Source organism: Uloborus diversus, chromosome 8 (genome assembly GCF_026930045.1).
Source record: "Uloborus diversus isolate 005 chromosome 8, Udiv.v.3.1, whole genome shotgun sequence".
In the NCBI taxonomy this organism is placed as follows: Eukaryota; Metazoa; Arthropoda; class Arachnida; order Araneae; family Uloboridae; genus Uloborus; species Uloborus diversus.
Genome location: NC_072738.1, coordinates 73556654 through 73571384, shown reverse-complemented (window position 1 = coordinate 73571384; position 14731 = coordinate 73556654). Strand labels below are relative to the sequence as shown.

The window sequence follows — 14731 nt, the reverse complement described above, 5'->3', positions numbered from 1 at the left end:
TAGGTAAACATATTAGCTTCTCTATCTGCAGTAATGACCCCACCATATGGTGCTGATTCTTAATGGATCTTGACAATTTATGACTTTTCTGTGTTAAACCGATGCAGCTCATGCATCCACCAATCAATGTCAATGTTTCAAAGTTTTTATTTTTGATTGGATGTCACCCATTTTGATCGTAAGAGGCGCTGAGCGGAACTCCTGCATCCACCAATCCAGGGCCGTGACCAGAAAATAATTTCAGGGAGGGTTTAAAAACTTTCATGCAGAGATTTGCGGAAGAATTTGGAAATTTTTAAATATAAACGAACATTTAAATGTCAAACCGAACTTTTTTGGGGGGTGGGGGTGGGGGGTTGAACCTTAAGACCTCCCTGTATACGGCCCTGCGCCTGCACTAATCAATGGCAACATAATGGAAACAGGTTCCCTGTAGCCATTCTTTGTTGCTATCTGTGTAGCCATCTCTTTGTTGCCATGAGTTTCAATGATTGTCACAGCCTACAAGAATTAAGTGGGGCCATGGTATGACTGATTTTGATTTTCAGTCCAGTTTCAATTAATGAACCTTGATTTTTTTTGTTTTATTTACTCGAGTTTAATTTTTAAATTACGGAATTGTATTAATCAATTTCATGTGATGATTGCAAAGAACAGATTACATATGATTTTACTATAACTGTTCCTAATGCCTTGCTTTAGGTCTTTCAAATTGCTTACATTATTGTAAAAGCTGCCATTTCTCCAAGACCAGGGAATTGGATTTTGGAACATTCCAAGGATGGATTAAGTTATAAACCATGGCAGTATTATGCAATCAGCGATGCTGAATGCTGGGAAGCTTTTGGAATCAGACCAACAGTTGGAAAGCCCAGATATCGAAGTGATGATGAAATTATATGCACCTCATATTACTCAAAGTTGAATCCTCTAGAAGGGGGTGAAGTAAGAATTTTTTAAATTAATTTGTGCTTATTTTTTGTATTTTCTCATGTGTTAGATTATGAGATTTTGATACACCTGAAAACTTTCCCAAGAAAATCGACTGAACTGGTTGTTTTTCCCTATCTTCTAATTTAGAAGGCAAAGAATCATTTACATTTTTAATCTTTTAAGAATGGTTTGTACATTTGAGGCTCAATTTTAGTAACTTTTAATTTAGGACCACTCACAATTTTTGACTTATCCATCCAAAAATGTCTTTCATTGAAACAATGCAACTGAGTTTTATGAACTTTTTTCGATCTAACAGTTCGTAAAATCGAGACTCAACTGTTAAGGTACAAAAAACAAACCTTGGTGATTATATGTATTTTTTTCATCATATTTTCAGAAACTCATAATATATTATTTGCAGATTCATACTTCTCTAGTCAATGGTCGGCCTGGTGCAGAAGGCCCTAGTGATACTTTAAGGGTATGAATAATATTTTCTACCTTTCTTTTCTTTTTTTTTTTGTGCCTTTGCATAGGTTTGTAAATCTTACTCTTGTTCCTGGGATTAGATGTCTTATGGTTGCTCTGAGGTAACAATTTGTATATAATGGAGATTGACTAGGGTGCCATGAGAAAAATCCAAAATTTTCAAATGTTTAAAAGAATTAAAACATTTTGGTAATTCTTGGACTAGGACCAGTCTAGTTGGACCCAGAGCCTGGTCATCACCTGGTCACCACATCATCAAGGCTGGTCATCACCTTTTGTATTTGCATTTGTGCATGATTTATAATGGAAGATTTAAATTTTAAAATATAATACTTTTTACTCAATAAATGTAAATTATACTTGGTTGTATTGAATTTATTGGCTCAAGAACCTTAATAGGCTATACTGTGCCAAGCAACTGTTAATAAATAGAAAAAATTTAAATTATAGTAGTATTCTGTCAAATTTATTTGGGGCTAATAATATTTTAAAATGTCTAGTAGTTAGAGCAAATGTTTGATGAATCTTTTATAATTTTGTTTTTTGGACTGTTGAGTTTTTTCATTGTTTTATTACAAGGTAAATGAGCAATAGTCGATAAAATGTGTCTTGGAGTCAAACTCAGTATATTAATTTCAATACATTATTCACTGTTTTTGCGTTTTTTTTTTTTTTAAGTTGGAATAATTTATGATGCTAAAAATAAACTAGCAGTCTTTTGAGGCGCATTTGAAAAGTTTTTAATTTGACCCTGAAAAATGAAAAATAGAATAGATGTTTAAAAAAGTTTAAATGTTTTATTTAATAATAATTTAAAAAAGGTGCACGCTGTAATCTTCTTTTTTAAACTTCGATAATTTATTGTTGTTTTCATTATTAATTTATTTTGGTACTCTGTTTAAGAACATGCTTGATTTATTATATTTTCTGTAGGAATTTACTACAGCAAGATATGTCAGATTGAGGCTACAAAAAATCCGAACATTAAATGCAGATCTCATGACTATGCAATCTCGTGATCCTCAAAAGATTGACAAATCAACTACAAGAAGAGTACGTTTATAAAAATAGCTTTTTTTTTCTTAAGAAAGTTTGATGAACATATTTCAGCTCTTGTATTTTTTTGCAGTACTTTTACTCCATTAAAGATGTCTCCATCGGCGGCCAATGTGTTTGCTACGGTCATGCAAAGCACTGTCCTTTAAATGCTGAAACAAAGGTATGAATGATGACCACATTTTCAGAATTTTTCCAGTTGTTATTTTGTTCACTTTAAATACATGAATTATATGTACCGTCAACAGGCAACAAATAAGCATAAAATTTCAGTAGTTCATATACATTCATTCACATACTTGTATTAATTAATATGTAGTACTGTTTTTCAGTGTGGAAACTGATTTTTAATCCTGAAATAAGTTTTATTTTTACTACTCACTCAGGATGGTTTAATTCTTTTTTTTTTTTAGTTACTGCAATGTAAATGTGAACATAATACATGTGGAGAAAATTGTGAGCAGTGCTGTCCATTGTACCAACAAAAGCCTTGGCGTCCTGGTAGCGTTACTGATGGAGCTGCTTGTGAAAGTAATCGTTCTTTACTGTTTTAAAAATTTTCTTCCCACATAATTTAATAATTTATTTCTTTTGCTTCTTTTATTTTTGCAATGAATATTTTTCTTTACATGTTTGGGAATTTTCTGGTGCAAACTTTGAATGAATATATTAGCTCCATGCATAGTCATAAATTGAATTCAAAATAAAAAATCCCTATCATTCGATTCAGTTTTGGTTTTTTGTGTTTATACATTTATGCTTTAATTACTTCAAATTTTAGTTGTATTATATCTAGTATGAATGATCTGTATTTATGACTAAGTTGTAACTGTCCTTCATTGCCATTTTCTGTATTTCCGATTTACAAGCCTCTAGTTTCAAATTTTCCATATATGTAATTATATTCCTTGGTTATAGTAAGTTTTAGTTGACTCCCTTAATCCTTTTGTCAGACTGCTTGGTTTTTATTTGCATCTCAGTGTTCTAGAGAGAAAGAATTGTTGGCTATTCTACTTTTAATATAGGGCAAGGTTTTGAGTGTTTCAGCTTTATGAATATTGTTTAACCTAAGACTGTTTTCCACCCTATGATTGTATTCAACTTGTTTTTGAGCTATAATTTTCATTAGCAGATAATCACTGCTGCTGATTTTGATCGACACTTAAATTTTGTGAAATTGCGTTTTTACTTCTGCCATTTAAGACTAGGAAGAGTAATCTGAATTTCACTATTTAGCTTGGCATACTTTAGCCTGGATGCTGTGTCCTCTGGAGAGAGGTCCTCTTTTGCCCTCCCTTAGCTATACCTTTAAAAAAACTGATTATTTGTGGATAACTCGTTATTCAGGGATGAGATTCTTCTAAATTTTGTCTGAATTTCTTTCTGTTCTTTTTTTGGGGTGGGTGGGGGGGGGGGGGGGGGGGAACTATTGGACTTTTAATCACTTAATATTTTTTAACTTTCATTCATTTTTTCCACCTTTAAAACTTAAAATTGCACCAGCAAGGTAGGCTTAGCTATTGCTTTGTTTGCAGAGTGATTATGGACAATCAACAGTTTGTTGTGATAAAATATGCTAACAAAAATTAATGTGTTCAGTACGGTTGTATCATTTTTTTTTTTTTAAATTTTTAAATCGTAAACCTAACAATCAAATAGTTTTTCAGGGCAAAATAATATTTTGTGCTCTTTATTTTATTTTTTCTTTCAAAAATTGAACTTTTATATGTTATTTTCACACCTTTTTTTTTGCACTCTCATACCTGATTTTCATCCATCTATTATCTGATAATTATTTTATTACAGCTCATGTATATTGTCTATACCATATATACCTGGATACACAATTATGAAAGTTATTAATTGCTATCTTTTGCTCATGCACAATGAAAAATTAATTCTTTGAAAGCTCAAATTCTTAATGTCTTTATTTCAATTTTCTGTGTAATATTTCTCTTTTATGCTGTCAAGTTTTCTGAAATGGGTCAAATTTGGTGGAAAAATTTGCCTGTTACGAATATAAAACTTGTTAAGGAAATTTTTTTGACTGAATTTTTGCTAGAAAGTGAGATTGAAATACCTTTTATGTGGAGTTACAGTATGTATTTTTTGTAGAAAACCCAGAAAATAAGGTTCATTGAGATCTGGATACTTTTGGCTGTATAGTGTATGCAGATACATAATTATTTTTTTCTTTTTTAACTAAAAGTTTCTTTGTCTTTTTTTTTTGTGATGTTCATAAAATGTTTTCTTCCTCCTCAGAGTGTCAGTGTTATGGTCATGCTGATATTTGCTTTTATGACCAGACAGTTGCTGATAAAAAAGCTAGCTTGAATATTAATGAAGAATATGAAGGGGGTGGTGTTTGCATAAAGTGTAAGGTAAAATAATTTGGTTTATGTTCTTTAATCAAAGTTTTTCTACTTTTAAGGATGTTTTAGAGATACGTTTTTCAAATTTTATTTAATTTGTCCTTTGAACTTTGATAAAAACATGAAAAATGCTGCTTAGTTTAAAGTTATGCTACTCATGTGATCTCTGAAATTTTCTACTGGTATTGTAAGTGTGATACCAAAACTTTGCCGGAATTCCTTGAACATTTCAGAAAATTAAAATATAGGAAAATATTGGATATATTATAGAAAGTGTTAAAATAATTGATGAATAAAAAAGGAAATACATTAAAACTTTGTGGAACTAACTATGGCAAAATTTTTAGTCAGTATTTTGAGATGACCTACTGTGCCTGATGACCTCATTAGCATTGCTAACCATCAGAATATATTACATATATAATTATTAATATAATGTTTTATAACCCTGTAGATGTATAACTTAAAAAAAGAAAAAGAATTACTAGTGTATACTAGTTGGCTCTAGCACATTATTGGTTTTTAATTAAAATATGAATTGCTTTTTAAATTTTGGTTTCATTACTCTCTTAAATAATTTTCATGTGTTATAACAATTATAAAATTATTAAATATAAAGCATAACATGTCTTGTCGAAAGGTTTTATCAACGACAGTTACTCGTTGCTCTAATTTCATATTAGTATTATAAATTTAGTTTTTCATTAATTTTTTCTTTAAGGTTGTTGTAATGTTTATGAAACATTTATGCGTGTAAATATGTACACAAACTAATAACATGATTATTTACAGCATCACACAACTGGAATCAACTGTGAACAGTGTGAAGATGGCTATTATAGACCTCTGGGTGTTGAAAGATCTGATCCAGAACCTTGTCGCAGGTGTCGATGTGCAGGACCTGGTGTTACGGGGTTTTGTGTTAAAGATGATTCTTATGTATTAGAAGGAGTGGTAAGAATTATGAAATCTTATGCAAAATATAATTTAGTGCTGTAGGGTTTAAGAATGATTTTTGGATGTATTGTTCAGCAACAGCGGTTTTGAATTTTTTTTTTACATCAGACATGTGATTTTTCAGTATTTTTACTGAATTCAGTATTTTTTGAGAGAGCAAAACACTATACAGAAGAAAAGAAGGGCATTGGAAGATAAATTCAACTTGTTCCAGTTAAAATTTCATGCATCCAATTAAAATAGGCTGCTATATAAATACAAAAATACATGGGAGAGCTTTCAAATAAAATATACTAACAGTTTTGTGTCTGTTAGCTCACACAGCCATGCAATTTCAGTATTTTTCACACTGTTTGGGTCACATGTCTGTTACATGTAGAGATTTTTTATCTACTTTATGTTTCAATAATTGTTCCTGAAACTGGTGACTATATGCACTCCTTAGATTAATTACACATGATCTGGGAATATATTTAATACAATAATATAATACAAGAATATTCATTTCTTGTAAATAACCTACTTATTAATTTAGATTTAACCACTCCATATCACGGAAAAAGACATTTTGTCCTGCATGTGACCGTTCATCTATTTCATTAAAAATGACAGTTTAAAAGGGAAATGAGCAAAATTTTGTTGGTTAATAAATCACAGACTTATGTGTGATTTCTTAAGCAAAACATTTTGTTCTTTAACTTTTTAAAAATTATTACTTTTTAATAAAATATATGAGCTGCCACATGTGAGACAAAATGGTGACTTTTTCATGGAATGTCTCCACTATGACATAGCAGATTTCACTAATAAATCCTAAATTAAAGCAATAGGATCAATAGATTAAGAAGTTTGTATTTGTCACTATATCTTTTTGTCTCAGCCACATAATTAGAGTATTGCAAGAAAAGTACTTTTATGTGCCCATTGTGTTTGAAAATTTAATTTTTGATTAATCGATTGGTTTCTCTTCATTATTTTGGTCTTTCTGTTTTATTTATGATAGATGCATGACAATGGCCAAGTAAAGGAATTGTTCCAACTATTTCTAACATACTTAACTAAATTTTATAATATAGCGGTTTAACATGGACCTACCAATACAAGCTCAGTTTGTAGGCTTGAATCAGCTGATTGCAAAATTCTATCTCTTTGTTATTGTTATTTTGTTGTTTTCATTTATACTTCTGATTTAATTGCATTATTTTGCTTTTAATGAAATTGGTTATTTTATCTTATTTGGAATTCACATGAAATCAATTTCTTTTGAGTTTTGTTTCTAAAATAAAGGGATTTTTTTTTTTGTTTATTTGTCTTTGTCCTTAAAAAAAAATCTCATTGATTTTTGTCCGATTGCATGTTACAGGACTGAATATCAGAAGACTACTGACATTTCAGTTCATTTTAATAAGTCATGTGAATCTCATTTCTATTTCTTAATTGTTTTTTAAAATGTGCTGTTAGTTTTTGTAGAAAAATGCTATGCTAAAATGCTGCATTGTGTAGAAAATATGTAATGTTGAAATTGTGAAAAATATAAGCTTTTATTTGTATGTCTTCCCTATATTTTGAACGAATCTGTCAACACTTTATATAATCTGTTTTATTTTATTTCTTTTCTCAGTATCCCGGTGATTGCATTTGCAAAGAAGGATTTGCTGGAAGCAAATGTGACCATTGTGCATTGGGGTATAAGCAGTATCCAGTTTGTGAACCTTGTCCTTGCAATTCTGCAGGAACTGATGGTGAAAAAACCTGTGAAGGACAGTGTATTTGCAAAGTAATAATTTCTGCGGTTTTGTATTTCATTAAATTGTAAAATTAGTTATTGTGCAACATTACAAAAACTAAAATTTTGCTTCCTTTTACAATTTCAAGTTTCTAAAATACAGTTGGCTCTCTATTTAACGATTTTCTCTGTTTAAAGAGGGCTTTTCATGGTCCTGGATGCTCCATTGTAGTTTTAAAAGCATTCTATTTAAGGATGATTTTTTGTGGTCCCTTGAAAGTCATCAAGCAGAGAGTTAACTGTATGTATATAATGTACTTCTTTGTGTAAATTAATGGGAAGAATAGAAATTTTTAATCAAAATTCATTCATTTACCAAAAAAAAAATATTGGTTTCAGTTAATTTTTGAAAACATTTTAAATATTTTCATAGTGAAACCAAATGATGTCCAAAGATTTTCGATAGGATTCTTCTCAGGTGAGTTACCTGGATATTCTATGGATCAAACACTCTGTTCTTGTATAAAGGCTTTCACTTTTTTTGGCCTGCAGAATGGCAGCATCATCTGTCAATTGCTTATTCCATATATTTAAAATGCAAGAACAGATAAATTTTATATTCAACTAGCAAAATTACCTGCTGTAGCCTGGGTCAGTAATAATTGTTCAGTGAGAAACAATTGCTACTTTCATTTGTTTTCTGTTTTAGCTGAAAGAATTCCAAACACAACGCTTTGATGTGATTAAAAAATCAAGCTTCTTCCTTACTCATAAAAGTAAAATAGCAATATGTATGAAGAACAAAATAGTATTCTTTTAGAAACGAAAAAACGACATTTAAGCATATAAAAATTTGAAGAATTTCCAAAATATGAACTAACAAAACTGTGCACTTTATTTATTTAATTAAATAGTACACACACACTCAAAAAAGCTCTCTACTATGTTTCCCTGAGTGTGCAAAAAGTAGAATTTCCAAATGTTTAAATGACTTTCAACTCATATTTGCTCCGTAGAAGCCTTGATTCAAAAATTTCATTATGATTACCATTAATATTGCTGCTGTAAGGCAACAAATTTTTGTATCAATGGGTTTTATATTTAATCATTTAACGGAAAAATTACATGAAATTTTTGGTTTTCCATCATAACTTTTTTAAACTAAGTTTTTTAGAAATAACTTTAAAAAAGTTATAGCCTATTTTGCTTCCTGATAATGTAGCTATCTGTGGTGAAAAAAATGATTAAAATAGGTCCAGCAGTTTTGAAGTTTACCTAGGACATACTCACATATAGAAGTAGCCATTTATGTATATAGATTACACAGTACCTAATTTAAACAGTACCTCAAGTTCATGCAATATAATAGAATCCTATGATACCCTACCTTCATATATCATGGAATGGATTTACTGCAGATGCATCTCTGATAGTTTTAGACACATAAAAAATCTTTGTCCTCAGTTTGCATTGTTTGGTTTGCATTTCTAATTTTTTGCATAGTTATCTTCTAATACTGTATTTCAAACCCTATAAAATAAATGATCACCGATTTTCTATTATATACATTCTTAAAATCTTATTTCTTTCTTTGTGAAGTCGATTTCACTTTGTCTAAATGTGCTGTGTTTTCATGGAATCCTCTGTCTATTTGTACTAGATTATATTAAACATTAATTTATGTAGCAAGAAGAAGAGTTTCATAATCACAGTTAAGCTTTAATGCACAAAACGTTCTCACAAAACTCTGTCAAAACACAAAACTAGCAAAGGGTATGTGCTCGATGCATATAAAAAAAAAAGAGCACACTCATACACATGGAAATACATTGATTTCTCAAACCTAGGTTAAAGGGTTAATTGACCCCTTCTAAATCTTTCATTCTTTTGTAAAAATGTGTTGCAACTCATTTTTGTTAAAACAGTAAAAATACTTTTAAATATTTTTCATGGATTTATCTATTACAGAAAAACGTCGAAGGTGTTCGCTGTGATTATTGCAAGCCAGGTCATTACAACTTGGATGCTGAGAATTCGGACGGTTGCACGCCTTGCTACTGCTCTGGAATAACCAGTCGTTGCCAACCAAGTGATTGGGGTGTAAAAGTGGTGCGTAACTTAAAGTTTATTTTAAAAAGTGCTCTAGTGAGATTATTTTCTGTGAAAGGGAGTTCTAATTTAGCTTACATGGTTTCTCTCTTTCTCCTAATACTTATTATTATTATTATTTTTTTTTTGCATTATTATTCTTATTGTATTGTTAAATGTTCTGTTACTGCAGTAGCATGTGCTATGCAGACAGTACCTTTGTACTGAAAATAACACGTCTAAACAATGTTTCAGAAGCACAATATTTGAAATTTTTATGCTTCTTTAATGCTGTTTGTAGTTTTATCGACCTGTCATGGATTTCATTCTTTGCCATTTCATTTTAAAACCTTAAACTTACTAGTATTTTATGCCTATCTTTTCACTGCTGAATAATTTTTCTATCCCAGATTCATTCTTTAAATGGTTGGATGGTTAGTGACTTGTATGGACTACATGTTGCGGCTCCTGTGGGTGAAGATGGATATTTGCAAATAACAAATGAAGCAATGATGGGATTTGATAATTACTACTGGATGGCACCACCTGATTATCTGGGCAAAAAGGTGGGTTAGGGTACGTGATGCAGTAATTTGCTTTTACTTTTTGTATAATTTAGATGTATTTATGTTGCATTCTAAATTAAATTTGATTATTTGTTTGCTTTCTGCGCTCTTTTCATTTTAGTTAATTTGTTTTGTGATGGTATAATTCAACAACACATTTTTTTAGTTTAATAATTCAAATTTGAAAACAGATGAAGTTTTACACTTTAGTTGTTTGAAAAATTACTGCAGACAAGTGTTTCAGCTCTACAAGAAATGCCTTTTTCAGTGCAAAAGAATGAGCTTATGGATAAAAAGGCATCCAACAAAAGCTTCGGTCGGTCGGACTTGTACCTTTTTCTCCATAGGCTCATTTCTTTTGCATTGAAAAAGGCGTTCCTTGTAACGCTGAAACACTTGTCTGCATTAATCTGCAATTTGCTTTTTTACATTATTTTCTATTTTACAAAAATATGGTGTTCAAATAATTTCAGAAATCCTTAAATTGTATTATCAAACAGTATTTTTTAAAAAGATGAACATGATCAATTACAGATATGTATGGAACTGTTTGTGCTGAGGATCAGCATTTTGTTGTTATAAATTCGAGTTAGTTCAATGCAAAAATCTCTTTAACAAATTGTGTATCAACATGTTAATACTACCTCAAAAAGTTTATTGTGGCTTTTTTTTATATTGAAAATCTTTTCAATTTATCAAAGTATTTTTCCAGCTTTATTCATACGGAGGTGAATTAAGGTATGTTATTGGATATACAGTCTTTGAAGATGATGGCACTCAAAGTGATGCTCCTGGAATTATTCTCGAGGTACTTTGAATTTTCAATCATTCTGGTTTTGACTCGTTAAGTTTTGATTTTTTTCTCATGACCGTGTTTTGATTTCCAGAGTGATTATGTCCGCATCGGCTATTATTTTGGAACTCGTCAGATTCAAGGAAATATTACAGTCACCCTCCCATTACAAGAAAGAGCTTGGTCTCATCTCACTGCTGCTGGAAAGAGAAGTCGTGCAGTCACCAAAGAAACTTTTGCTTTGGTGCTGAACAATGTCTCTCGACTCCTCATCCGCGCGAAATATCACTCTGATCAGATTCTGGGCATGTAAGTTTCAATGTTCGTGCTAGCATAAATGAAAACTTTAGAGAGTGGGAGCATGTCCTAACTTTGCTTTTACCCATTATGGTCCATTTCTGAACATATCATTCTTTTTCTGTAAACATTTCAAAGGAAAAGTCATTTTCAAAATAGCCTTATTTTTACAAGATTATTGATATGTAAACTTGAAAGTAAAAAGATAATATAGAAATGAATACTTTTTTAGACATTCAATCTTTCTTTAATCCATTGATAGTAACATAAGTTATATCATAGCTAAAATGTTAACAAAAGAGGTGTTTGTGTATCAGTTTGCCTTTAATCACCGCACATCACTTTAACTGAGCTCTGAATGCATGATAATCTACACAAGCTTCTCGCTTCTCAATATTAAATTAATATTAACAGTTATTTGATTTCCATTGCAATGAAATGAAAATATACTAATTTTTATCTCTGTAAGTTGTTCACTTAGCATGTTTTAGTGGTTTATTTTGGGTGGGATAATACATTAAATTTCAAACTTTCATGGTTTATTAATGTGAATCATCTGAAACATTTGCAATGTTTTCAGTATAAAAAATGTTTTTAATCATTAAATATTTTTAGACTCTACAATGTGGAAATGGAAATTGCAGACAGATGGTCAAGCAGTTTGAAAAAAATGCTGACAGTTGAAAAGTGTGAATGTCCTTTGGGATATGCTGGACTTTCATGTGAAGTAATTATGCTTATATTTTTCGCATTTTTTAAAAAAAATGCGGATCGAAATATTATAACCGTTTTACACATTTAAAAAAAATCTATCTGGTGAAAGATTTTTTATTTCTTTTTTTGCATGGTTCAGAGGCTTTAACCATTGAAATTTAAATTTCAAAATCGAAGTGCTGTAAAATACATGTTAAGATTTATTTGTGCAAAACAACTTAATTTTAAGCAAAAAAAAAAAAAAAAAAAATAAAATAAAATAAAATAAATAAATAAATAAATAATAATTCAATCACTTATGTTGACATATTATTTGAAAGTTTTTTTTTTTTTTGGTTTGTCATTGTTGACATTTATTTCTAAGGCCGCTCAGGAAAAGATTCTCAAGAAATGCATTAAAAATGAAAATTTTTACTCTGGCCTCAAAGTAAATACTACATGTTAATTTTTAACTCTATGAACTTCTATTTTTATCATCTTGTAATTCATGAAGGAAAAACTTCAACCTTTTAACATATGTTGCAGTAAAATGCAAAGGAGTGTAAGTAACAAATAAAAGATTTTGAGTTGCAATTATGCAAAATTCTACTTGTATGTGAGCCTTATCGAACGTATTTAAGAAAAAAAAAAAAGCTTTGGTCATGTATACCTCTAGCAAAATGTGCCGCAAAACAGATTTGTGTTTGTCATATCATTTGCTTTAGTCCAAAAAGGGTGCAAATGACAAAACTAAAAAAAAAAAAATGTGAATTGTGCCTCTTTGCTTCTGAATACTTCATATAACTCTCAGATCACCTTGTTACAGGATGGTTAACTATTATGATTACATGGTTGTAATATAATGTTTTTTTTTTAAATCAAATATCACTTCTTAGAAAGATATTGTATAATGCTGAAACATTTTTGAAATAATTTTAATATGGGAATTTGACGTAATCAGGAAAAAGCTATATGTTATCACTATAATATACAATGGAATTAATGCATTTATTTTAATATTTAATGTTTTGGTGAGATTTTTTTTTTCTAATTTATTGCTATAAATGCAATATTTTATTTTAATGAGCTGTTTATAAACTATTTTATAGTGTCCCATTGACTATACACAGTACTGTCATTGGGACAAAATGTTTAGGAGAACACATTATTGGGTGTAAGTGTTAGGAGACTCCCCAAAAGGAAAGATGGTTTGAAACCAATTTACATTATTTTTCCATTATTAGTACGAAATCAAATATTTATGTCGAAGGCCCTTTCCCCCTCCTATGTGTCCCCAACTACAGCACTGACTGCAGAAATAACTAGGTTTGAAATAGCAGAAAAAAAATCTGTTTGTAACTATCTTCAGTTGAAATTTCATTCACTGCAAATTTCAGATCTGTGAACCTGGTTATAGAAGAATCAATGAAACCCTTCACAAGGGAACTTGTGAGCAGTGCCAGTGCTATGGTCATGCCGGGTCATGTGATCCTTATTCTGGACATTGCATTGTAAGTGATCTCATATTTGCACTTTTTAACTAATATTTTAATGTAAGACAGAATCCTAAGTTTAAAAAGTTAATTAAAACCTTTCATTTTAGTCACATGCTTTCAAAAAGCTCGGAAATTATGTTATGTGTGACAAAAGTTCAAGATAAGATCTCATTCATTGTCCTCACCGTAAAACCCCCATAATGTTTTAATGGCTGAGTGGTAATGAATAACCATATGGCGCTAGTGTAGTCATGTTATAATGACACTATTCATACTTTCTTTTTGCATCGTTACATGAAATGATCTGTGAATCAAAGGAAACAATAACTATTCGAAGAGTTATGTATTCCTTCAAGTTTAAGTAACTTATATTTCTTAACTAACGCAATTCAAGTGTGACAGATTGAAAATATCTATGAGATAGAATGTAGTTCTCTTTATATTTGATGAGACTAATGATTTTATGTGACAGTTTGATTAGGTTTTAGAGTTTAACACAGTAAAATATTAATTGTACTGTAAGGATTTTTAAATAAAAAGGAATTTGAAAGTAAAAAAGCTAAAAAAAAAGGTATTTATTCATAATTATGGTGTGTGTGTTCAACTTATGTTTGAGAACTTAGTATAGGAATAGGCTGCTATGTTAAACTGAAAAAGTTCGTTTTCTAAGCAGTTGATATTTTTTGCATGATACTTCCTATTATCTTGATTGTTTTTTAAAATCTTTTATCTTTATTTCACAACATAGACATTGGGAGGACAGAAACTGGGCTGCCCTCAGAAGTTTTCCGTAATTGATTTTTTGTTACAGTACACATTGCAATAATACAGCTCATTTTTGCAGGTGGAAGTCTACCTGATAATGTTATAAAAAATAAATGAAAAAAACAATGAATGCTTAGTATTGTAACAAAAATAGTGCAAAGAATAAACTAAAACAAATTTTAAGCAACCATTGCTGATCCTGAAATAAGATAATCTGTTATTAGGAAGTTTCCAGAATATAGTTTTTGATTTGGAATGCTGAGTGTACCAAGAGGCCACATGTATCAGCTTCGCTGGCCTAGTATAGGTGGCAGACTGCAGGCTGAGCAATACTGCTGAAACTCAGTTTTATTTTATGGAAACTTTTAAAACCTACTTGAACCGTTGTTTGATGAGGTCATTCTGATGCTAGTTAACTATATTATCTTTTCTGTATTGTAAGTTAGTGATGTATGGAGATGTCGTGGTAAATAATCCTGTTTGAAAGATTTTCTATA

General features: G+C 30.4%; 1 protein-coding gene across 1 annotated transcript in view; it reads left to right on the top strand.

Moving 5' to 3' along the window:
- LOC129228428 (laminin subunit alpha-1-like) overlaps positions 1–14731 on the top strand; it is a 240754-nt gene that overhangs the window by 132321 nt on the left and 93702 nt on the right. The window contains exons 4-17 of the mRNA XM_054863107.1: positions 703–945; positions 1358–1417; positions 2359–2478; positions 2555–2644; positions 2895–3012; positions 4744–4862; positions 5646–5807; positions 7432–7587; positions 9505–9645; positions 10035–10190; positions 10903–10998; positions 11078–11292; positions 11896–12007; positions 13371–13484. Of these exons, the coding sequence (XP_054719082.1) occupies positions 703–945; positions 1358–1417; positions 2359–2478; positions 2555–2644; positions 2895–3012; positions 4744–4862; positions 5646–5807; positions 7432–7587; positions 9505–9645; positions 10035–10190; positions 10903–10998; positions 11078–11292; positions 11896–12007; positions 13371–13484 (1902 nt within the window). The remainder of the gene's footprint in view (positions 1–702; positions 946–1357; positions 1418–2358; positions 2479–2554; positions 2645–2894; positions 3013–4743; positions 4863–5645; positions 5808–7431; positions 7588–9504; positions 9646–10034; positions 10191–10902; positions 10999–11077; positions 11293–11895; positions 12008–13370; positions 13485–14731) is intronic.